This window comes from Artibeus jamaicensis, unplaced genomic scaffold (genome assembly GCF_021234435.1).
Source record: "Artibeus jamaicensis isolate MK-2021 breed Jamaican fruit bat unplaced genomic scaffold, CSHL_Jam_final contig_473, whole genome shotgun sequence".
NCBI classification, from domain to species: Eukaryota; Metazoa; Chordata; class Mammalia; order Chiroptera; family Phyllostomidae; genus Artibeus; species Artibeus jamaicensis.
Window position 1 is genome coordinate 1,042,480 of NW_026521851.1, and position 26,376 is coordinate 1,068,855.

The window sequence follows — 26,376 nt, forward strand, 5'->3', positions numbered from 1 at the left end:
CTGCAGAGAGGCGACCAATTGCTGCTTCTCCCCCCTCTGTGGGTAAGAATTAAAAAAAAAAACCAACCTCTCAGGGGGCCGCAGGGACAGCCAGCCAGCCCGGCACCTTCCACACAAAGCCCGGTCATCTATGATGCAGACACATACCCAGGCCCTTGTGAAGGGGTCAGCACTCTCCTGACTTGGTGCCTGAGGGCTTTTTACAGACACTGGCACCTGCCATTGCTCTTCTGCATGGAATGAGCCACGTCTGGGACCGTAACTGTCTTAAACAGGTCAGAGGACATGGTTGACGATGCACGTGCTCCACGCACACCGTGGGCTGGGCTCTGGGCTGGTGAGTGCACGCCTGCTCAGCCATCTCCCGGGGCCGCCTTGACCACGGTTCTTAAGTCACTGAGCCAGAGGTCCCTCTGCTTTGGGAGCGCAGAGCCACGTTAGAGTGACGTGTAGCTGAGAAGACCTGTCGGCGAGCCCTTCCTGGTAGAAATTCACGTCGCTTTATGTGTTTATCTGAGATGGGGCAGGTTTTCTTGGCCAGGCTCTAGTTTTTCCTATGTGGAACCTGTGTCTAATTCACCCACTCAGCTTTTACTGAGCGCTCCCAGAAACCACGAGAAGCACCTGGGACGCAGCACAAACGGAGCCGGTAGCGATGCCCCGTGCTCCCAGAGCTCACCTCGAGCTGGAAGGAAACAGCAGCAAGCTCCTGCAGGAGCCCCTGCCAAGGGGAGGACGTTTGTCCACTCACTGTTCCACAGCACATAACCACTGTTCTACCGCAGCGTGGCCTGTGGGAGGGTGGTGCAGGCACCCCAGATGGATGAGCTCGAACCCATTCTCCTCACTAATTCAGTGATGCCGAACAAGGGACCAGTCCGTTCCACACCTTAGGGTTCTGTTAATAGCCTACCTTCCACCCAGCTTTGAGAATTCAACCATGAAACAACTAGAGCTGCAAAACCACGACACAAATACAGGTTGTTGTTTTTAATGTTACGAAACTTAAGGAGAGTATAAGCTTAACCAAAAAAAGGGAATGTGATTATGATGATTATTAAAGTCAGCGTCCCAAGACAAAAGACTGCAGGCCTCACAAAAATCACTTACTTTCCACTATTTTCTCTCTGAAGCAGAATATTGAGAGCCCAGGATATTTTATGCATCTCCTCCCGGGACCGGCAGAGGGACGCTGTCACCCAGAAAGGAGTCCGGTGTAGGTGTCCTCCCAGCAGCCCGCCCCCCAGGGGGTAGAAGGACACCTCGCCCAGCTGTGGTGAAGGAGGCCACCCTGCAGGCCCAGGCGGCACCGTGCGACCAGGCTCAAGGCTGCAGACGCAGTCACACAGAGGTCTAAGTCCTCTGAGCTGTCCCGGTGTGAATGTCCCACTTGGTGTCCCGATCGAGGGGCACCCAGAACCCCTCAGAGAGGAGAGGACACTAGCTGTTTGCTGAGAAGACGTGCAGTCAGTGGGCCTGTGACCTCCCGCCGCCGGGATGGCTGTTCTGACCTCCTCGAGGTGCCCCCTCCCCACGCACGGCCCAGTGCTCCCATCGCCTAGAGGCCGCACGCGCGCTGGCTCTCCCTCTCCCACAGGAAGCAAGGGCAGCCCAATCTGGAAGCCCTCGTGCAGGACAGAAGTGACATGTGGCAAAAGAACATGCAAAGTCTGCAATTTCCTGCTAGAAGCCCCCCTTTACTCAGCAGGCATTCTGGCTGGCCATTTCCCGGGTAATGGAGAATGGAGAGAAACGTCCTCCCTTACAGACCCCAATGAAACGGAAGACCGGCACCCAAACATGTCTCCACGAGAAACAGCCGGACACCTCCCCACCCCACCCATGGTCAGTGCGGGCTTCAGACGATACCCGGGTCCACTCTCATGTCCAAGGGAACACCCACACCAACAGTGTTTAGGAGGAAACCTCAGGTTTATCAACACCTGAGTGTTTGGTACCGTCTCTGATTAAAAAAAGGAAAGGGTAAACCTTTTGCTGACTTACTGTTCGCCCTGAAACTCACTTTTTTCAACTTAATCCTTACTGACAATATGTTTATTGGTTTTGGAGGGAGAGGGAGGGAGAGAGAGAAGCATCAATGTAGGAGAGAAACACCTATCGGCTGCTGCCTGTACATGCCGATGGGGAATCAAGGCCCCAGCCTTCTGGTGCACAGGAGGACACTTAGACTCAGCAGACCACCTGGCCAGGGCTGACACTTCTTTTTAATTGAACGAGTCAGTGTAGGGTTGGGCCCACGAAGGAAAGTCATCTCTAATACTGCCAAGTTCTAGAGCAGTTTAATCCAGGTCAAATTAATCTGACTGCTCACCGCCCCCCTGCCTGCCCCCGAGTGCAATGGAATGAATATTTACTTTCTGCCTACTGGCATGCCAGAGTTACCCCTGGTCTGGCAGGGAAGGGCGCATCCAAGCAAATCATCATTCCATCTTCTCTCCATTCTACTGATGAGGATCCAAAGTTCATGAAGTATCTCTAAGACATAGCTGACCCATGTGGGTGTCATCCTGCAAAATGAAAGTTCGCTGGTTTGATTCCTGGTCAGGGCACATTCCTGGGTTCCAGGTGCGTACAAGACGCAACCAATCCATGTTCCCCTCCCTCTCTTTATTTAAAAATAAATAATTTTAAAAAATCAAGTACCCAAGTAACCAATTACCCCAAGTCAGACAGCCTGTACACAACAGAGCCAAATTCACACCACATTATTGAGACTGCAGTCACTCTGATATTGTCACATTGTTGAAATTGAGTTTGTGACTGCCTAATAAAAGAATCTGGAAGTCAGGGAATTTGGAATGTCTTGTCTTTTGTCAATCGAACACTTATTAAGGATAGGATCATTTAGCTAGCATCTTTCTCTGAACACAAAAGCAAACTGAAAAATAAACCACCCACCCTCCGGTTCCCTCTTCCATCGGATCTGATGGGAGATCGGATCACATCAGTCTTGGTGGTGGTAAAAGGAGGGAAGGTAACACTGAAGCTGGCCTCACAGCTCTGTAGCATGTGGGCTAGTTGCAAAAAAGGTGAAAACATAACTAACTAAATACACACACACACACACACACACATACATAAATAATAAAAACAAGTCATCTGTGAAAGCTGACCGAGTGCCGAGCCTCCCCAGCGCTTCCCGAGGTGCAGGCTGGGTGGCACGACGTGCGTCCTGCTCAGGGGACAACAGCACGGGGCCCATCCTGTGCAGGGACCACGGAGTAGCAGCCTGACACATAATTCACCCCCACAGCTTACAGACTTTCAGGGTGATTTAAATAGTTGATAGAATGACTCTAAGTTGTTTTATGAAAACTTCATAAATGCTACTTCAGTGACTGCTAGACTAGCTTTTGAAAATTTATATTTGCCATTTGGCTAAATGAGGGAGCTGTCAAATACAAGAAAAACCAGGTATGTTCTCTTCTATTCTATTCTCAGTCTTTGTATACTTCTAATAACCCAGTGACTCAGCCACTAAGTGGTTTTAGGACAGATTTCATCACCCCTCACACTCAACACTTCCATGTCAGCCTCCCCTGCTGCATGGTCTAAGAATCTTACATTAATTTCATCAAAAACAAGTTCTGAGCCTACTTCTGCTGTTTGGATATCTGTTCATCCACGAAGGACTTACTAAGCTTTCAGCTATGCAGATGCTGGGAAATCCAATGACGACATACATCCCTAGGAGTGACCTAGCAGGACAAGGGGGACAAGTTACCAAGATCATAGGCCACAGGAAGAACACGCTAGCATTCTACAGGGACCCCGAAGGGGCGCATTAACCTGCCCTGGGAGGGCATCACAGATCCTCTCAACCTGAGGGTGACACCAGTGAGGGCATGGGCCATTAGCACAGGCACGCCGTGTGCAAAGGTCCTGAGGCAGATGACGACACTGGAGTGTCTGGCATAGGCTAGTACCCCCGAGGGCCCCACAGCTGGCTCGTCTCCCACAACGGGCCACTGCCCTGACCGGGTCAAGCACACTCGCTAGCCACTCACTCATCTGCAACCACCCAAAACGTGCCTCGTACGTTTCCCCTAATGAGCTCTGTTAGTTGCCAGGCTGCAAGGGCCGCTTTCCCTGCCCTCTGTGCACAAACAAAGGGACGAGGTGGGGCAGTGAATGGGGACAGTACAGGCTCAGGTGTCACACGAGGGAGACATGTTCCAGAACCACCCCTCAGGCGGCAGGGTGGATCAGCGCCGAGGCCAGAGAGAAGTGGACTGGATTTGAGACTGGGGACAGGCAAGGTTCCTTCACTGACGTACTGCGGTCAGGTCAGAAGACGGTGGTCAGGTATAAGCGGGCTTGGAAGCAGCGTGCTCAGGGGAATGAATTCAGTTCTACACGTGTCACTTGAGGTGCCTGTGGACATACCCACCTGGGCTCAGGAGAGGGTCATCAGGTACAAGTGCCACTGAAGCCAGAAGAGATGAAGTTGCCCAGGAGGCATGGAGAAAGAAGGGAGCGAGAATTTCTAGACACAAAGAGTGAGAGGATCGGGTTCTAGCAGAAGCCCAGCTGCCTGTCCCGAGGCCCCTCGCACGGTCCCGGCTCCTGCCCAAGCTCACCCCAGACCTGCAGGTCGCCGGCTCCCCACCCAGCCTTTCCATCCTCAGGTCTGCTCATCCATCCAGCCTGTGACGGGAGCCTAGGAAGTCACAACATACACTCTCGCAGCACGAACTTTATGTCACTCAGTGACTTGGGGGCAGGCAAAGATTTTCTTTGTTAGACACTGCAAAATTATGAAGAACAAAAACTTTCATTTTATAAAAAGCTATGACAAGACTTAGGGGACACTGTGTGCTTTCACACCTCCTCAAGCTCTGTACTCTCACAAGAACAGCAGCAGCCATTGTACCTGCAACCTGAGTCACACAGTGGCATTCTGTTCGCTCGCTAGGTCTCATCTTCGGTGGAAAGTATTCCTAGTCTTCAAAATAAACAAAAACAGCCCTCCTCTGTTACATACAGTGCAAGTTACCTCCTCCCTAAAAAGTACAGTGCAAGTTACCCTCCCTAATTTAAATACATCTTGAATCTTACCGCTAACTCATCTTTGACGAACAAGTGAAGAATATTCAGTGGGAAAGGCCAGCCCTTCAATACACGGTGCTGGGAAAATGGGCTCCCCACACCAATACAGGAGATGGGACCTTACTTGCACCATCTATGAAAATCAACTCAAAATGGATTCAAGACTTAAAAGCTTTCTGACTTGCCCTGGCACCAATTTTCTGTATGTGACACCAACAGCAAAACTAAGCTGGGGCTAAGTTACACTAAAACTTTCTGCACAGCAAAGGAAATCATCAACAACATGAAAAGACAACCTACGGGAGAAAATAGCTGCAAAACACATATCTGATAAAAGGTTAATATCCAAAAAATCTAAGACACTCATACAACTGGATAGCCAATAACAAAACAAAACAAAAACAAAACCAACTTCCCCTACAAAACACTCAATTTTAAAATGCACAAACAACCTGAATGCATTTTTCCAGAGACTTACAAATGGCCAACACGTGTATGAAAAGGTGGTAGCATCACTAATCATCAGGAAGACAAAATCAAAACCACAAAACCACCTCACACCTGCCAGCACAGCTGGTATCGAAGTCAGCAGTGGGTGCAGATGTGGGGAAATTGGCAGTATGCCAATTCCAAGCAGTATGCAGGGTCCTCCGAAAGCTGAACATAGAACTGCCTTCTGACCTAGCGATCCCACTTCTGGGTGTTCGTCTGGAGGATGTGGAACCTGTCTGGGAGGTGCCTGTGTGATGTGCAGCAGCTGAGCCAGGGGACAACCTCAGTGTCTGTCTGTGGATGGATGCACACATGACATGTGATTCACACATACAATGGCAGTCAGCCTCAAATGGAAATTCTTCCATATCCAACACGAATGCACCTATAGGACATGCTAAGTGAAATAAGCCAGACACAGAAAGGCAAATAGTGCATCTCACATGTTGAATCCAAAAAAAATCAAAGTCACAGAAACAGAGGGGAAGAGTGGTTACCAAGAGCTGGGGTGGGGTTTGGAGGAAATGAGGAGGCGGTGGTCAAAGGGCAGGCTTCCAGGTGCGAGTATGTCATGGAGATCTAACGTATAGCATGCAATTAGTATGTATTGCACACTTGAAATCTGTAGGTCTTAAGTAGTTTCACCACACACACCAAGAAGGTGACAAGGTGACAGCTGTTAATGAGCTTGAAGGTGATAATCATTTCACAATGCACGTCCATCAAAACATTACTTGTACATCTTCAATACATGTAAGCTGTATTTGTAAATCATACTTCCATAAAGCTGGGGGGAGCTGAGTCTTCCATTCACTGCAGGACACCAGGCAGGTTTCTCGGGCTGGGCCAACACTTCCTGGAGCTCTGCAATGTTCCTGTCCTCATCTGCATGGGCTGGAGCTGCCCGTGCCCACAGCTGGACTCCTCTTCTCCGTGGGGTTTCTACGCTTGCTACCAGAGCCCTGCTTGACAGCAGGACTGCAGTGCACACTGCTGAAAGCCACTGCGTGCTCTCCAGGAATGGGATGCTGAAACCACTGTTTTTAAAGAGAGATCAGTCTCTGCTGGGACCACAAAGTCGTCGTCCTCAAATGCTGAACAGGGCGAGCAGCCTCTCTGGGGACTGTCTTGTGTGTTGCTCTGAGTACACTGAGAAAAGTTCCGGTTTTAGACCCTCAAAGATGCCCACTGCCAGGGAGCAAGCCCAGGCAGCCCGGTTCTGTCTGTCTATTTCTGTACGCAGAGAGGAGGCAGGGCTGCACGAACCCCAAGTGGATTCCAGAGGGACCCACTTCTCCCTGAACAGGCCTGTGTGCCAGCACGCGAGACACGTGACACGGGGACACTGCTCGACACCAGGTGCCAGATCAAGCTCCAGCATAAGCACAGCCCCCTCCCCATTTTCTCTGTCCAGCCCAACTCCTAGTTTCTTTGTTAGCCTGATATCAAAGTATTCGACACCCTTATCACTACCAGTGGGGATTAAACAGGATCTAGTGTCCCCACAACACCTCCTGGGCTATTTCCAGAACAGTACCATAGCCTTTAAAAGGCCAAGAAACATTTTATTTATGTGTGTGTGTGCGCGCGCGTGCATGTGTGTTCTAAAAACCTTGTACCCAAAATAGGAAAAATCTATTTGATTTGCCCCAAAACACAAATCTGGAAGAAAACCGTAAAAACGCACAACTAAAACGCTCAGGGGAAGTAGTTTCTGAGTCAGCAACGTCGCCCCCCGTTTGGAGAAACTCCCCTCAAGCACGTTGTAATGGACTGGCCTATCTGAAACGCAGCGTCTGAGGATAGTCTTGGTGCTCCAGGTATCGTGCAGTCCAGTGCTGGCTTTTCAATCACAGTCACTGTTACTGTCGCGGAGTGCTGAAGGAGCCCATCTGAACACAGCTGGTAGCGACAGGAATGTCCTGTCATGTCTTCCACATCACCACCGAGCGTCCCTGCCTGTGTCCCATTCATAGCAGGACCCCCGACCAGCAGCACCATCAAACCCTGGGAACCTGACAGAAGGGCTGAATGACCCTGCTGCTCCTGGCCCAGCCTAGTGCCCAGCAGCCTCTTTCACAGCGTTCCAGGTGGTTCCGACACCTGCTGCAGTTGGAAAGCTACTGCTACTGAGTCCTCACCTGCCTGACATTCAAGCAGGGGGTCTTAGCCTGAATCTGCAAATCCCCTGAAGTGAAAGGCAAATGCGCACATTCCTGGGGAGAAGCTGTGCAGCTGCCAACATCCTCAAAGGGATGCTGTGACCTAAAAACACTTAGGTACCACGACTCGGAGCCACCCAATTCAGCAGAATTCATTTCTGCAAATAAATACCAAGCCAAAATTTTCTCCAAGCCCTTTAATAGTCACTTAAATAGTTGAGGCACAAGCAATGATAAAACTGCATTTATGTTACTAGAAAGAAAATTGTGATAGCTGCATGATATACCAATTATCTCATAATCTCTTCTGCAATAACATTTCATTAACACACTCTGGACCATAGATTGATTTGACAGGGTCAGAAAGCAGGTCAACAGCCTGCTTGGCTACTACGCGCACTGTACTAGGTTTTACATGTCAAGTGTGGATGGAAGTTAGGAATCTGTTAAGAGAACAGCACTGCTACCACCAGGTAAGCCTGTTTAACTGCTCTTTCCCTTTTAAGTACAAATCATGGAACCAAACAATAGATCCCTTCCCCCAAAGGCATGCCAATGTGCAATTATTCCCATGTCCAAAGATTATACGTGTGCAACACAAGCACAGGGGAACACGCCGACAGCTACCACTCTGCTCCCATCTGGAGCTGAGCACCATTTGGCCAGCATCAGCATGACTGCCTGGTTCCAGGAAACTGTTTGGCAATTACATGCCGGGGGTAATTTTTTTTTTAACCTAACACAGCTGGCTTTCAAAAGTGGTACCTATTTTTAAAGCACCAAAGCTCTCATTTAAATAAGAAAGTGCACTTGGCTGAGTCAGCTCTGAAGTGAAGCCCCCACTGCCTCCATGGCAAGCCTACATCAAAGCCAGTCTTAGCTACAAGCCAAGTGACATCCCACTAGGATGCACTCCAGGCTCCAGGGCCCATCCTTCATACCCTCCCAGATCCAAGTTAACCCCCGCCTCTATTCCCTCTGGCCCTGTGTTCATTCTTCTCTGCCTTGATGGCCTCTGTTCTGAACACTTTTTTTGTTCGTTTGGGTGGGTGCAAGCTAGAAGACTGTTTCCGCTCACTGACCAATGCCCAGTACCCCCTGCTTTGGACTGGGGATCCTATTAGTAAAATTGACTAACCAGCATGTTTCTACTGGTCACCCCGAAACACATGCGAGGTGTAATAAATTTTTAAAAAGCACTGTTTTAAGGTTCAGGATCACAAGGTAGATCCAGGTACCTGGAAGGTACCTGGGGAAGTTGTTAACTGTGAGTCCTCATTTTGTAGAGGAGAGTAACAGAAGTTCAGGGATGCGACACGACTTGTCCAAGGCTGGGGCAGCGCTCCAAAGACAGAAACTAGAATCATATCCCAAACTCTTCCCACTGTACCGCAGCCACTGCAAAACCCGAGGTGCAAGAACTTTGTCAGTAAAACAAAACAAAAAGCCTAGTCCATGTAGGAAAAGACTTTGGGGTTTCCAGAGATTTTTAGAACAGAAGCAGAGACCTGTTTGGTCCAGCTGACCAGGATTATAGTGACAAAGACCCTTACCCTCAGGTCTGACACTGAATTAGGGATTGCAGACAAGTCACTGTTTTGTGAATAAGAGGTCCCATCACCTCCAGTCTTTGCACGTCTCCAGCCACAGGCTATACCTTATTCTCGTCACAACAAGATAAATGGATCAGATTAAAGGATTAAGGAGGTACATAAGATAAAAGCAAAAAAATATGTTTTTACAAGCATATCATCTCAGTTACCTTAAAGGTTAAATTTCAGATTAATTTATAAGAGCAGTGACAGAACCACATGATTCCAGTGAAAAATATGTTACAATACCTTAAAAAAAATACTTTCAGAAATACTAAGCCAGGCAAGCATGCAAAATTTAGAGAATAAAAAAATGCAAGACCTGATTGCCCCTCAGAAGGATGGATTTCATAATGCTGAAACACAACCAAATGAGGAGCTGCAAGGGACGCTTCTATGAACCCACAGGCCAAACCCCTCATCTCACAAGTGAGGGAAGTGGGCAGGCATCAGTGACTGGAGAAGCGCGACAGCTACACCAGGGGCACACGGACATCTAGTTCCCAGTGCTATTTGCAACGGCATGCACCTACAACACCAGGAGATAATATCCAGAGCACAGCAAGCCACGGCCTCCAACAAAATGTTCCCAGACTGATGCACAGGGCGGATAAGGCTGTTAGCACGGCACAGCAGTACATCTCACACTTTTGCAGGATTAAATGCAAAGACATGGTCTCACAAAGACTTTAATACCCAGTTTTGATAAAGACAATCATTGTTTCCACCCAATTTTCTGTCATGCAGCAAGATGTACTAGCTTAAGAAAAGTGCATTTTCCAGGTTTCCCCTACTTTTAATTTTAATGCCTTTTAAAACTGAGCACTGGATATTTCTGATGTACATAACATGATGTTATATGTACATTTTAATCACACATTTTAGGAATAAGCAAAATCCATGGTATTTCAGTAATTGATAGTGTATTTATAAAATGAAAAGCTCTCTATCAAAATACACTCTTCACTGGGAAAAATAAATAAAAGATGAATGGATCTACACAAAGTAAAAGTTGACTTTGGTAGATTTAGTGGACAGTCCATACCAAGCCTGTTTGCCCTTATTCCCCCAGAGCTGCTCATCTTCCAAGTTAGGATTTTAAAAACACTTTTAATGGAGATTATGATGTTGGCATTTGTTTCTCATTCCACATCATCTTCAGCCAAGCTCTGAGCACTTACAATTCTCTGAAAGAAGAAAAATATGTTTAACTCTTACAAAGTACACAAATTTAATCAGGTTCAACAAAAATGCCCTTTGTTTGAATTAAAAAAAAGGGTAACGGCCTCTGTATTCCAAGAAATAGATCTAGCTAAAGTTTACCCATTCTGAAATTTCAACATTAAACACTTTATACATTATCATCTAAGAAAATAATGTTCATAACTGCTGTTGGTCTCATTTCAAAATTCAAATGAATAAAAGAGGCATACCATTTTATTGTGCTACACATTAGCCAATTACATAATTGAAACAAAAATGAATTCAAGATCTCTCTTTATTCCTACATAAACTAAAAATACTGATGAGTGCTAAGAATGCTGATCATTCTATACTCCAAATATTTCCATTTTTGGCCTGGAAATGCTCCAAATCATTATATGAAAAAGGAATACAGTCTTCTCAAATTAATACTTTGAAAACATTTCCAGATAACATGAGACAAGTTAGCTAAGTAAAAAAGGTCATTTTTTTAAAAGATTTTTTTCATTTATCTTTAGAGGGGAGGGGAAGGGAAGGAAGAGAGGGAGAGAGACATCAATGTATGTTTGCCTCTCATGCATCCCCTGCTGGGAAATGGCCTGCAACCCAGGCATGTGCCCTGACTGGGAATCAAACCTCTCCCAGTTTACAGGCCCTCGCTGAGTCCACTGAGCTACACCAGCTGGGGCTTGAAAAAGGTCATCTTTATAGAAAGGAATTAAGGCTTCAACCTGAATTCATCCATATTTCAAGACATCACATCACCCTCAGGTCAATTTCCCAAAAGCTCTACATACTATGCTGCTTTTCAAAGTGCAAATGACATTAAATAAAGGATTCTGATACAGCAGGGAATAAAAAGGATTAAGACCAAGTCCTTGGTTTTCCAACCCTCTGGGACCTGTCTTTTCTTTTGTCCCTTTCCAATTTAGTGGAGTAAAAGGTCATTTTGAAGAATTACCCATTTTAGTAAGTTTTAATCATACCAAATGTGGAAATTAAAACATGTAACAGTATGCCCTTCCAACAAGTAGATTCACTTGAACTCCTTGGAAAGGATTAAAAGAACAGCATGCAGTTTACTTAACTCTTAAGTTAGCGGTTGTATACACAAATGGTTGTATACACAAATTTTGCCCTATTCAATAGGGATTTGGGGATGTAGTGAAATAATGCTGAACCCAAACCCCACCCTGGCAGATGTGAGGTGCTGGGACCTTTAGACAAGTGAGGTCAGGGGGTCCAGGGTCCTTTACAACCTACTTGCCAGGCTAGGCCATCCCGGCTCTTCCATCACGCCTCAGACCTGACCGCACGGTTGCGCATGAGAGGCGGCAGAAAACTAGTTTCAGAAAGTAGTTGAGAATGGCCTAAATTCTGGGATTTGAATACTATGGTCTGAGCCATAATTCTAAGAGACACAATTCCTGATCCGGCTCTTGGACACGATCACTACTAGATCTTATTCCCAGTCATCTGAATGTTTTCCCATTAGGGAAGAAAATTCTAAGCACTGTTGTCTCGAGTCCTATTTTCACTACATGGATGCGTTTCATGATTCCACCATTTCACTAGGCTCACTTTTCAATGCTAATGTTCCTAAAACATTTAATTCTCAGGTTCTACTTTTATTACCTAACATTTCAAACCCTTACCTGACTAATTGTGGGAAGCTTGGTCAGAAGCATCTGGAACACGGGTGGCGGGAGCGTTTGCTGCAGCACTTGCAGCAACTGCTGCGGCTGTCCACACACGGCAATCGCATTGGTCAGGTGGTCCACGCCCTTTTCATATTCGCCTGGAAGGTGGACATGAAAGTGACACGTAACCAGAAAGCCTCTGCCTTTGTCAAGAATTCAACTCTAGAGTCTACACTGTACCACTAAGTGATACAGACCAAAAATATCATACAAGTAGAAACTTGGAAATAATCTATTGTACATTCATATGATTGATATTATGAAGCCATTAACAAGGATGGTCCAGACTGTATGCACTGATATGCTGTATCTCCAATATACATACAAAAGGGGGGAAATTAAGGTGCAGAAATGTCCACATATATTACTATTTATACAGAGTATTTCTCAAAGATTACATAAGAAATTGCTAACAATGGAACACCCTTCTTGAGAAGAGAGAACAGGAAGTTGGGGACTGAGACAGAGAGAGCCAATCTCATCTTAAACTAACCCCTTGTACTACATCATCACACGTAAGTTAAAAAGGGTTAAGTGATGTTATGAGCAAAACAGTCATAGTAATACAAGTGGCAGGAAGAAGCAGGTAAAAAAAAAACAACAAAAAACAGTGATCATCTCCGAGTAGTAGAATTTACTTTCTTTTTATTTACCTACAAATTTCCTGCAATAGTTGTACCACTGTTGAAAGAAAAAAAAAAATGACATCAGGCATACAGTTTTTTGAAGGTTTTTTGCCTGAGTAAGGACCCGAGAGGCAGCTCCTGTCCTCAGTTAATTCCACTTGAAATCAAACTCCAAAGACTGCCCCAAATTCTCAGAGCAAATGAATTTTACACCATTAAATACAGTTTTAAATTAAATATTCTATAAGGACTTTTCAACATGGGACGTCTTTTTAATGTACGTTATTAAAAATCCTCCACTGGAAGTCTTTTTTTAAAATTTTTTAAAATTTATTTATTTATCTTTAGAAGGGAAGGGAAGGAGAGAGGGAGAGAAATATCAATGTATGGTTGCCTCTCGTACGTCCTCTGCTGGGAACTGGCCTGCGACCCAGGCATGGGGGAAATCTTTCCCCAGCCAGGGGGAAATCTTTTTTATTATGAATTTTTTAAAGCACTTCAAGGTTCACAATAAAATTAAAAAGAAATTACAGAGATTCCCTTTAAAACAAACAAACAAAACCCCCTGGCTGGTATAAGGACTGAGTGCCAGCCTGTGAACCAAATGAGTACAGGTTTGATTCCCAGTCAGGGCACACGCCTGGGTTGCAGGTGAGGTCCCCCCACTTAGGAGCATGCAAGAGGCAACCAATCAATGTTTCTCTTGCACATCAATGTCTCTCCCTCTCTCCCCCTCTTGCCATATCTCTAAAAATAAATAAATAAAACCTTTAAAAAATTTGAAAAGCAGAACTCAGCAAAAAAGCATTTAAAATAAAATAGAAAATACAAGACTTGGGTCTTCTGCATGGGCTTGCACTTCCATCAAGAGACTCAGTAATGGCTCCACTGACTTGAAAATTAAGGTGCCACCTGGGCATGGAATAGTCATTTCAGTCACTGACTTACAGGCACCAAAGAGAATTACATGGTTGCCTGGGGACAGTAGAAGTTTTGGCAGTAAGTTAGACACCTTTATGAGCACGAAGGACAAAATTTACTTGAAAATGTGTTTGCATGAATTGATATATCACAACCTGGATCTTTAGACACAGGTATTAAGTGGAAACAGCTACTGGAGTGGTGTGCGTGGAACACAGGGGATCACTGAGACACCTCCCAGAACACCAAATGTACTGCAAACCGTGTGAGCTACTGCAGGCACACACTGCAGGTGAAGCCATTTCCCCTTTGCACGTGCAGCCTGACCCCAGTCACACTGCCTGAGATGAGATCTCACTCAGTTAAAGGAATACATTTTGGGAAGATGCCTGGAAGGAGGAGAACCTGTCAAGCAATAAAGTTCACCACCCAAATTGCTTATGCTTCCCCACCTGGCTTACTCCGATACCGACCTGTACTCTAAGCCTCACCATCCAAGTCTCCTATCTCTGGTTAGCTTGGTAGTTTCCACCAAAAGAAAGCAAGTTTGGCAGCTGAGTTAAGTAATTCTCTGGGTGTGTTGGGCTGAAGTACAGGACTGAACGTGGACAAAAGATCAACTGTTCCCTGTCTCTCCTTAACCTGCCCCATCACCACCAGTAACTGTCCTCAATCTGGATCCAACAGCTCAAATCAGACAGACGGACAGGGCCACAGTGCACAAATCTCCAAGATAATCCAAGTGTAAGTAATAAGGAGTACATTATAGTCTACTACCTTTATTTTAGTCAATTAATTTAAAATGTTTGTATTTTGGGGGAGTTAGAAAAAAGTTTGATAGTATAGACGTCTTTATGAGCATGAAAAACATTTACTTGAGAATGTTTGCATAAAATGAAACACTGCCATCCTTAAAAACAAATATGAATCACTACACATGCAAAATTCTCTTTTCAGATATTAAATAATATAATTACCCTGACTGGTGTGGCTCAGTTGGCTGGGCATCACCCCGCAAAGAGGAAAGTTGCCAGTTCACTCTTGGGTCAGGGCACAGGCCTGAGCTGCAAGTTCAGTTCCAATCAGGGCACAAGCAAAAAGCAACTGATCGGTGTTTCTCACCCTCTCTTTTCTCCCTCCCTTCCCCTCACTCTAAAATTAATAGTCTTTTTAAAAGTAATATAATTATAGCCTCTCAAATAATCCTTGTGACGATTTCAGTGCTCTATGATTAAACCTCACTTTTTTCTTATTTGTATTGGGAAAAGTCATGTAATTATTTTGTTACGGCATTTTTCCTTTTTTTTTTACTTAAGTATTATACCCTACTTCACAATCCAAAGATAATTACTTCCTCAAAAAATAAAAGTTATTTTTAATTTTTAAAAGACTTATTTAATTTTAAAGAGAGAGGAGAGGGAGAGAGAGAAACACCAATTGGTTGCCTCTTGCACACCCCCAGCTGGGGACCTCACCCACAAGCAAACCAGGCATGTGCCCTGACTGGGAATTGAACCAGTACCCTTTTGGTTTGCAGGCTGACGCTCAATCCACTGAGCCACACCAGCCAGGGGAAAAAGTTATTTCTCGAGAAAGATACAACAAAAAGTAAATATGGCCTGTCACCATCTTAAACCTTTAACTGTTCTCATAAAAGAAACAAAGAACCAAAAGCATATAGTACAATACTGTCTTTATCTCTTATGATACAGTGATAAGAGTAAGAAAAACTTGAGGCTTAAAAAAAAAAATCCTCACCCCAGGACATGCTTAGAAAGGAAAAGAGAGGGACAAAGAGAGGGAGCAAAACATCGATGTGTGTGAGCGAGAGATCTACAAGTTGCCGACTGTACATGTCCGGACTGGGGACTGAACCCATGACCTTTTGATTTATGGGACAATGCCAGACCAACTAAGCCACATGGGCCAGGGCAAAACTTAACACTTTTAAAATTAATGACAGTAACTACTTTAAAGGTACTTTTGAGAGGAGAGCTAATTTAACACTAAAAATATCTGTAAATACCTTAAGACTAAACTACTGAATGGATTATAGTCCTCACATTTTCCAATCTGAGCATTTCAATTTCATAATAGAATTTTTTAAGTATTGTGCAATGACTACATTCTCTAAACTACTTAAAATAGCCCCATTTGTAAAGATTACTCATTATCTTCTCCTTATCAAGTAAACATAAAACTCACTCGAAATGTACTGACACAATAAACACTGATTTCTAGAGCCAGTCTTAAATAACACTGTCCTCACATTACTAAACGCCTAACAGCTCATCCTGAAACACAGTAGCACACTGCCTAATGACCGGGCTGCGCTGAGAAATACGCGTTACGCATTTCATCAGTGGGCGAACATCAGCATGCACTTACTTACACACACCCAGATGGCAGAGCTTACGCCACACCTCCCGTGCTACGAGCCTGTACGGCAGCTTACTGTGCTGAATACCGTAGGCAACTGTAACACAGTGCTAAGTACTGGCGTGTCTAAACATAGAAAGGTAATGTAACGTTGTGCAACTGGCAGTGCAGCAGGTTTTGTGTGGAGAAAGAAACAACAGCTTAAATGCATGTATACTGCCTGTATTCCTGAGAGACCCAACAAAACGGAGAACCTCACTAAGGTGGCCACCCCTCAAACACCCTCTTCAACAGAAGACAGAAGAGGATGGAGGTGGGGAGAAGTCGGTTATAGGAGGCGACCAGGAAAAGCACAGTAAACAAGGTGAGATTATTATAGACTGAAGTTGATGTCCTCTGCATTGACAAGTTTCTAGAGATAAGGTCACCCCCCTCTTTCCAGTGCAAGGAGGGAGATACCCTGACAAAGGGAGATTTCCTTACACATGTAGATGTTTTTCACATAGGGAAACTTCTCCTTCGTTTTCAGAGCTTCTCCCATATCAGTGTTTCTTAAAATTACCCAACCTAAAATAATCCTTATGCCCAAGAGACGATTTGAGGTGACAAATCCTGTTCCCTACAGTTTAGACCAGGCATGACAACAAACACATAAATAATATGTTGCTGAAAAAGAGCCGTTGCCTGGCGACGGCTACAATGCTCCTAAGCAACAACTTTTCAGCTCCATTATAATCTTATGGGATCAGCATTGCATATGTAGTCCACTCTTGACCAAAACGTCATTGCATGACAACAACACAAGACTTTATTTACTCATTTATTTTAAAATTTTTAATTTATTTTTAGAGGGAGGGGAAGAGAGGAAGAAAGGGGAGAAAAACATGGATTAGTTGCCTCCTGAACACCCCCAACTGGGGACCTGGCCCACAACCCAGGCATGTGCCCTTATCAGGAATCAAATTGGTGACCCTTGGCTTTGCAGACCAGTAGCCAACCCACTGACCCACACTTGCCAGGGCACAAGACTGTATTTAGACAGAAGTTAGAATAACTTTTTAAGAAACAGCTGTACTAAAACAGGGCCCTAACTCCGAAGTCAACCTGGTAGTTTTCCCCTAGTTTTTAGTGTCTTGTGGAGGTAACAGCAGACCTCCTCCACAGTGCCCTGGAAACCCCTGATCAGGCCAGGTCAGCCGGGCCCCAGGGGCTCACCCAGGCCTGAGAGCCAACAAATGAATCCAGCTGGCCCCATGGTGGCCAGAACCCTAACCCACCTGTGGCGGAGCCTTTGTGCACAGACCCGCCCTGTGGTCAGGACCCAGAAGCAAGGCTGCCCGCACCCAGGTCTCAGCCAACAACCCAGCCCACCTGGAATTCCTTTCTGCTTCCTCACCTTCCCCATTCCTTCCTAGATGACTTAGTTCCAAGACTGTCCACCCAAGACTCCCGGGTTAGAATACAGTGGGTGCAGTTCCTCCTTCTTCCCCTCTAAGCTCACTCCAAGTCCAAGCCTTCCCTCAGGGAGACCGACTGAGCCTCGTCTCCGGTTCTGTCTGCCGCCGAGTAAACCTTGTCCTCTGTGGAAGACCTGCTGCCTCACTCAGAGCAGAGCCTTCTGTGTGTGCAATGGGCAACAGAACCACCGGGTATGGTAACCACGGTCCACTGAAAAGGCCCCTTATCACCAAAAACTTACATCAGAGGGAAGAATTCTACCTAGTTTTCTCTCTAGTCTTTTAACAACTTATTAAAGAAAATTATATCAGCCCTACAGTGTCACCTGTGCTATAAAAACCGGATACCAAACCTAGATTTAATCTGATCTAACTGCATTTCCAACCTCTCCCAGAAACATAATCTTAATGTTTATTAAGATTAACATTAAGACTCTATTATTTATTAACATTAAGACTCTTAATGTTTATTAAGATGAACGTTTATTGGTTCTTGACCAGACTGGTTAGTCTGGTCAAGAACCAATAAAGTACTCTGTCATCTAGGCCCTTCCCCAACCCCACAGAAAAAAAGCAATCTGCATGGTAAGAACGCTTCCTCTCTCCCCCCCTCAAAGAGATGTCCTCAATAGAGAACCCTTTCTTTTCTTTCATTAATCGCTCCCACACCCCACACTGCTTCCTACAAAAACCTTCCACTTTGCACAACCCCTTGGAAAGAGTGCCCTTCTAGTTGCTAGACTGGATGCTCTGCTCTATTCATAAATTACTAAATAAAGCCATGTAGAGTTCAAATTTTCTTGGTTAAATTTTGGTTTTTTTTACGTAACTATTACCTTGGGCTAGTAACTCTTCACCAAGCTGTATTTCTTCAAGGAAGAATTTCTGAACAGCTTCAGCATCTTTAAGGTCAGGTAACTGGAAATAGAATATTTAATAATTGATAACAAAATTATGTCAGGGGATATAACCAATACATAGAAAATCATATCACTAAAAATAAACCAAAAAATTGAAATTTACTCTTTAACAAAACTCATAAGGATTACTTTAGTATCTATATTGAAATGCAAAAAAAAATTATTGATCAAACTGGTATTGAACAGTTCTTAGAAAGCTGTGAATCAAACCTAAAAAAGAAATACAAATACCTCTACCATAAAATATACACATTACCATTTTTGACCATCATTATCATAGATTTTTATGTAACTGTAATCAATATATTCTTCTATTCCAACATTATTTTGTATAGATTTTACATGCTCTGAAAGATTATCCTTAAATGTTAATAAAATGTACCACTGAGGAATATATAGTTACATAATCAGTGTTGAGCATTTGAGGTACTTTTAATTTTTTGCTATTATAGTTGTAAGCAGCTTTATTTAAGTAAGTTTGCATTTCTTTGTTTTTGCTTTACAGTTTGTTACATATTACCAGACCCAGCTATTTAGCTTGTCTTTTTAAAAATGTAAACTTACTATTAAAGACTTCCTTTTTATTTAAAACCCTAGAGTTCTATTATTGTAAGGTTTTGGTTCTTGGATTATTATATATATATATATATATATATATATATATATATATATATATATATATATATATCACTCCCATTATGCAACATGGGTGAAAAAGATTTTAATTTCTGAAAGTGAAGGCACCTCTCATTGACTACCCCAACATACACCAGGAATTTGATCATACCTGAATCTAAAAATACACACTGATACGTGTCTTTACACGTAGTATAATAATATACCTATTTCCTATACCCTTATATTGACTACTAAAAATGTAACGAACACATCTGAGAAAGGTCATTTAGACACAACAGAACAAGTACGTGGTTGTCTCCCAGTTATGAACTTCACTATGATCATGCCCAGGCAGTTTGCAGCACTGATTACAATTGTTTCAAAATAACAAAATGTAACATTTATCCATTAATTTTGTTTTTGCCTCAACCTGCTTCAAAAAGAACCACTTCTGATCCAGTAGTCCAAGTCCTGGGAATCCAGACAATGGAACTAATGTCAATAAAATAGAAAAGCTATATTCACAGTGATTAACATTTACTTACTTAATTTACTTACACATGTCACAGAACATTTTTTTATCAAGCAGATAAACCTATGTGGTCATTTAAAATAATCATGAACACAGGATCTATGAAAAGAAAAAAACGAATAGAAAGATTTATATCTACACTTACGCATTACAACTAGATGAAAAAATGTCCCAAGTGATGAGATTCTGGATCAGTGGGTGAGAATAATCTTATATAACTTTTTAAATGAACTGCACGTGGTTCTTCTAAAGAAAAAAACTAATAAATGTTTTACTTTATTATTTTGAAGCAGCTGAGTGATGTGCAAGCCTTCTGGTCTAAGTGTCTTCAGGAGACTACCACCTCAGTGCCCCTTACAGAGTGCTCAGATAAGGTGTCTGCTATTATGGCCAAAAAAGGGGGGAGGGGGAAATAAAGGACTGGATAATCTACAATTGAACTCACTTAACTATTCCTAAAAGCAGCAAGTTATAGTTTAAAATAGATCATCAAGCTAGCTTTCTCAAAATATATACCTGAAATAGAGTTTTAAGTAATTATTTCTATGAAGTATTCAATACAGGAGTGGGCAAAGTAGGTTTACAGTGGTTCATATGGAAAATACAATAATAATAATATAAGAATAAACTGTTTCTCCTACTCACAACTGGAAACCTACTTTTGCCTGCCCCTGTACAATTTAAACAAAAAACAGATTAAGTATTACCTTGGAAAGTCCAGCTCTCTCTTTGGCAAGTTTTTGTTTCTTTCTTCCTGCAAGAAATGAAGTATGTTCATTTTGTCATCAGTAAAAGGAGAATCAAAATAAGTCTACATGCCGTGGCAGTCATTCATTCTCTTTCCAAAACATTACTGACTGCTGGGCTCTCAGGTCTCCGTGCAGTCCATCTGTCAGGTCACAAGAACAGTTCAGGTCAAGGAGCTCTGGGCAACGCCACTTTTCTGGGCAGGGGATTTGGGCAGGGGATTTCAGATCAGCCGTTTACAAGATGAGCAAGCCTTCCCTCCCAACTATCCCAGGCCATGAAACACCAGCAAGAATTAACCCACCACTGTTAGGGAGTTTCATTACTGAAATGTAACAGGTTCTATTTATTGAATGCTGAACACTGACTGGCATTCTTAAATGGAGGTGGGGGGACTCAGCATTTGAGAAAGTGTTTTAAAAATTTCTTTATTTATTGATTTTTCGAGAGAGAGAAAGAGAGGAAAGGAGAGAGAAACATCAATTTGTTGTTCCACTTATTTATACGTTCATTGGTTGATTCCTGCATGTTTCCTGATGAGGGATCGAACCAGCAACCTTGACATATTGGGACAATGGTCTAACCAAGCAATCTACCCAGCCAGGGCAAGAAAATTTTCCTTAAAAAAAAAAAAAAGGGGAGGGAGGGAAGAAATAGCCCTGGCTGGTGTGGCTCAGTAGATTGAGTGCCCACCTGGTTCAATTCCCAGTCAGAGCACATGCCTGGGTTGCAGGCTGGGTCCCCAGTTGGAGGCACGCGAGAAGTAATTGATGGATGTATCTCTCACACATCAATGTTTCTACCCTGTATTTTTCCCTCCCTTCCCCTCTCTCTAAAGATAGGGAGGGAGGGAGGGAAGGAGGGAGGGGAGTTAATGCATTTGACAAAAACGCTACATTTCTAATTCAACTGTTGCTAGCTACATGAGGAAAACAAACCTTTGCCTACAGTCTCTAAGATGTTTTGAGGTTTTTTTTGTCTTGTGTTTGCTATGGAACAGCAATATTACATCTCAGGGGTAAGAGATGTTTAAAATCTTAATTGTCACTTAGTCAACCCTTACCACCAAATAGGACACTGACAGCATTTAGACTGCCAGTTAATCACACACCCCGCGTGAAGGTGCTGGCACAGAGGAAGCACAGGCTTTGTTTACGTGCCAGCTCTTCCACTCACTGGCAGTGCCACCGTGGACAAGTTACACTGACCTGGCCTCACTTTCTTCCTACGCAAAACTGGTCTAAGAACAGTCCCTGCGCTAGTGCTGTGAGGATAAAATGACTTACTGTGGATTAAGTATTTTTTACAGTGCCTGGTTTATAACAAGAAAGCATTTGTTACTGATATATTCAATACTAATTCCCAAGCTAAAAACTACCAGTGACACAGAGAACCACCATGTGGCATTCCTAAGAAAGGTAAGGCTCTATACTTGTTACTTGGATGACCTCAAGCACATAAATCCCTGCTTTCCAAAGACAAAGCTCCCTTAACTTTACTACTGTCAGAAACAAAGCCATAGTAAAGCAAGCAAATGTGCTCCACAAACCCGAATCCCAATGCGTGAACAAACAGGCAGTGTGACCTGTTCGCCTCGCAACTGACTATGGTCAGGGAGCCTTCTTTTCTTATCCAACCTTACAAACTGGCTTTAACCACACCAGTATCTCTTACCAACCCTCGCCCCCATAAAAACAAAGTGCTACTATTATATGATTTAATACATTTTTAGCAGTTTCAACAGCAAAAAACAGGTTAAAGTTGATCTTACATATTAATTTGAAGACTGCCCATTTTTCCTAACAAACCACCTTTCCTAGGTGTTCATTACTGGGCAACTAACTGTGGGGAAAAGAACACGTAACATTTTCTACCCTCAACTTGCATAAGACTTTCCTTTGGCTCTCTTTAGGCAGGAAATAATGAATGACACCAGACTATGTTAACTAATTCCTAAGTATCATACATAGCACAGACTAGTGCTGCAAGGAGAGCGCCAAAACTAGAACATGGATGGAAGGAAGGAAGACTTCACAGAGGAACTGACGTGAAGGTGAAGAGCAGCGGGATGTTAAAGTAAGCACTCAGTAAGTTTTAGATACTATATGCCAGGACACTATTCTAAATAATATAATTAGCTGATTTAATCCTCAGAGTAACATGAAGACATGTACTATTATTATCCCCATTTTACAGATAAGGAAACTGACCGAGGCAACAACCAATTAAAAGGAACACAGGTACTCAGACCCAAGCAGCTGCATTGCACAGCACGAGTACTCACTGGTATTACTCTAAGCTGCCTCTAAAGCTGCAGAAGTGAAGATGTTCCCATCAAAGTAAAAGGCACCTCAGAAATGAACATGGCAAGTTTGTGGAATAAACAGAGAAATACCAAAGCCACAATTTATGTAAAATGATAAGAATGGTATTAAAAAAAAAAAAAGAAGAAAGAAAGAAACCCAGTAGAGAGAAACTTAGTTTCCCTTACTATCCACTTTATAATTGCTCTTTCATGCAGTGGAGAGGAGAGTGTTGTTGCTGATGTTGGATACAATTACCAACTTTAAAGATTGCTTAATTGCGTTACATTTCTAGCAATAAGATTGCAATAAGGTTACAATTCTGGTTTTAGTTTCATAAAACAACTTGTTATATTAACTTATTTTCAGATACAGTATCTCTTTGATAAATTAGGGACAAATGATAACAGACTAGAAAACCAATCTGCAAAATCAGGCCTTGACTCAGTATTGGCCATAAGTCTCAAGCGCTACTGTGTAAGCCTAACACATTCAACTGTCTACTTTAAAGAAATACATATTAAAGTCCTAGCTGGTGTGGCTCAGTGGATTGAGAGCACTCTCCTGGAAACCACAAGGTCGCCAGTTGATTCACTGTCAGGGCACATGCCTGGGTTGCAGGCCAGGTCCCTGGTTGGGGTCTGGGGATGTGCGATGTTTCTCTCCCTCTATTTCTCCCTCCTTTCCCCTCTCTCTAAAAGCAAATAAACAAACAAACAAAAATTTTTAAAGATAAAATTAAAAAATACAGAAAAAATACAAGCTAACAAGTCCCAAATCTAAGTCATTCTAGTAGTATTCATTTAAACAAAACTACTTAATATATTTTAAAATGATGAATCACTTTATACAGTACTGCATAAGTAAAACCACACCTGTGGTTAGCATAATAATTTGGAAGTCAATATTCACTTATTAATGATTAGTTGAATTAATGAAAATTATGCTATAACAAGCCTCATAATCTGCTACTGCTAATGAGACACAAAAAATCCAAATAAATTAGAATCCCTGATCTAATTTCAAACCTTTTTTTTAAACTTAAAGCCTCTTTCCCTAAAAAAAAAAAAAAAAAGCTAACAAGCCAAAGTGAACCATCTGAGAAACTGTGCAGATGCAACTATTCTATTAGGAACTGGACTATAAAAACTCAAAATCAGAACAATTAAAATTAAAAAGATTTTAAAAACCCTCAAATTAAACCAAATTTAATTACACAAATTCAAGATACCCTCAAAGATCAGCCAATCATATAATTATCTTTAATCAAACTACAAAACTACTCTGGAAAAGTTTTAATTGCTTAAGAAATATCAAACAAATTATATTCATAATCAATCTTCAGCATTCATCAATTACTACAGGCCAAACCTCTACTGAACTCCACCTTTGTTATATCATTTTACAAAAGTGAAACTAAAACCTTAAAGTAGGGTGCCCAAGGTTACTCAGCTAATAATTTAAACCTGACCACTTAAATCATCAGGCTACTGCTCAAGTGAGAAAGTAAATTAATGAATTAAAGATGGAAAATAACTTTTGAAAAAAGACAGGTTTCTTAATCTGTCTAAAATCGTAGTTTTTATTTCTTCAACCAAAAATTAGTTTCCTCAAGGTTTCCAACAGTAAGGCTCACAGCATTCCCAAAGGAGAAAGGGTTAATCTATTCTGTACAGAGACAGGCATCTGCGCCTACTTTTGAAACTACAGGAAACTGATGGAAATTCCAATAGTTACACTTAGGGCCAGCATTAATGCAAGGACCTTCCCTCTGTCAAAAATGGTGGTGGACACTTCAAACATCTTAATCTTCACAAAACCAACCTGAAGCAAGTGGCATTACCTGACTTGACTTCACAAACTAAAAGAAAATAAGACTCAGAAATCCCAAGGTTATGCTGCTAACCTGTGACTAAACGAGGCCGGGAAACTCAGTGTCAGATCCAAAATAGCATTCGCCCCATTAGTCTATCTAACCTTAAATTAAATAAATTATTTCTTTGTCTCTGCCCGCCTAAAACGTAAGAGATCAGGAATTCGCTGTCATATTGTAGATGGTTTGAGGTCAGCGTGGTCCAACGTAGTAGTCACTAGCCACACGTGGCTACTGAACACACTGAGTTTAAAGAAGTCTTATGAAATAAAACAATCACTGTACTCCCTGAGCTTCGGTAACTTACATATCAAATTTAACTTCAATTAACTGTTTCAGCGACCTAGATAAATAACAAACTCCTTCTCGTTCCAACAAATTTGCTCTTTTATTGTTGCAACTGAGTATGCCTCCAGAATTCAAAGATCCCAAAGGCTCTGGTGTCATGATTTCCTTCTCGTAAAAAATCCTCTTAACAGATGTCGCAGGTATGAAATAAGACTGAGCCACAGAAGAAGCTCAGCCCTTTGGACTCTCCTGCAATTTCTATAGCATTCACTCATATCTTGGAAGCACTTACAGAAAAGCTACCAAGAGGGTTTAAGAATGCAACGACGATGCTGCGTCGTATTTGCAGGCTTGGGCTCACCCAGAAACTCGTAAAATATTAAAAACGCGACTTTCCAGTTAGGAATAGATTTTAAAGGGTGTACGCCAAAAAAGAAACCCAAGATCCCCACGACACACGCCATACATTTTAATACGGATAAGAGTAAGTCTAAACGACAAAAGTGGGAAAAACAAAATGGGAAAATCGTTCCCGTTCCACCAAAATGGAGGGATCACGCAGGGAAAAGAGCAGCCCCGGGGGCGCGTGACAGCACCAACACCTCTTTCCGGTTGGTGGCTCCCCGCCCCAGGCCCTAAACACCACGCGGGCGCCCGCCGCCCCGAGCCCACCCAGCAGGGAGGGAGCACTGGTAGAGCGGCGGCCATGGCGGGAGACAGTAGTCTCGGGGCAGGGGACTCACTCACGTTCTCGCAGCCTATTCTTGAAGTTGGGGTCACTCCGTCTCTTGCGGTCGAAGTAGATGCAGTACCCGATGAAGAGGGCCCCGCACACACCAGCAGCGATGGCGCTATTCCGGCCCACCATCTTTTTTCGACTGTAGTGAGGGATCGGCAGCCGGGTGGGCCAGAGAAGAAGCCGTTGGCCGCAAACCCTCACCCAGGAGAAGACCGCACTGCTCAAACTGGCGCTCGCTGCAAAGGAAAAGGAAAGGCCCAATGCGCCATTTCCGGCTCCGTCACCCGAGGGCCCCGGGAGGTTCGCCGCAGTGCCTGAGCAGAAGCCCCTCGGCAGTCCTCAGCAGTGCCTGGGCCGAGGCCCCCGGGCCGCCCGCCGCAGTGCCTGCGCGGAGGAGCGGGAGCCGCTTCTGCGTCTGCGCGAGGGACGTAGGCGGGGTCTCTGACGTGCTTGCTTCGGAGTGCGGATCTGCGTCCAGAGTGTGCGAGAGGTCGAGCACGTACGCACTGCTGGGGCTGGCGGAGGTGGAAGGGTGGTGACAAATGCTTCACTTTCTTTTGTGAAGTGCTGCCAGCCTGCAACTTGTTTCAAATTCAGTCACAACCCAATCGTGCAAAAAGCTCCGTAGCTAGTTACTCAGTTTCAAAAGAATGTTACAATATGGTATCCTGAGTGGAAGAAAATAAAATGGAGCAGTGCTAGAAAAATATAACCGGTAAGAGAGATTGAAGGGAAAAAGAAAAGGTGAGTAGTT

The 26,376-nt window shown here is 43.5% G+C and overlaps 1 protein-coding gene, 1 non-coding gene and 1 pseudogene across 2 annotated transcripts; 1 reads left to right on the forward strand and 2 right to left on the reverse strand.

Moving 5' to 3' along the window:
• The first annotated feature begins 2,917 nt into the window (after positions 1-2,917).
• LOC119065828 (uncharacterized) lies at positions 2,918-3,051 on the forward strand (annotated as a pseudogene).
• A 4,855-nt stretch (positions 3,052-7,906) lies between these two features.
• TOMM20 (translocase of outer mitochondrial membrane 20) lies at positions 7,907-25,932 on the reverse strand. Its single transcript, XM_037167976.2, has 5 exons — positions 25,631-25,932; positions 20,380-20,426; positions 18,439-18,520; positions 12,175-12,317; positions 7,907-10,503 (listed from the first exon to the last, which is right to left on the reverse strand). The coding sequence occupies exons 1-5, from the start codon at positions 25,749-25,751 to the stop codon at positions 10,459-10,461; spliced, it is 438 nt and encodes a 145-aa protein (XP_037023871.1). The 5' UTR covers positions 25,752-25,932; the 3' UTR covers positions 7,907-10,458.
• On the reverse strand, positions 25,073-25,207 carry LOC119065827 (small nucleolar RNA SNORA14). Its single transcript, XR_005085658.2, has one exon. It is a non-coding gene; the product is annotated as a small nucleolar RNA SNORA14 (small nucleolar RNA).
• Positions 25,933-26,376: the final 444 nt, after the last annotated feature.

Excerpts from the sequence above, each read along its gene's own strand:
- TOMM20 (XM_037167976.2), bottom strand. The coding sequence starts at position 25,751 with ATGGTGGGCCGGAATAGCGCCATCGCTGCTGGTGTGTGCGGGGCCCTC. Across the intron at positions 20,427-25,630 it reads CAAGAATAGGCTGCGAGAAC|GAAGAAAGAAACAAAAACTT; the intron begins GTGAGTGAGTCC and ends CATTTCTTGCAG. Across the intron at positions 10,504-12,174 it reads AGCTTCCCACAATTAGTCAG|AGAATTGTAAGTGCTCAGAG; the intron begins GTAAGGGTTTGA and ends TTCTTCTTTCAG.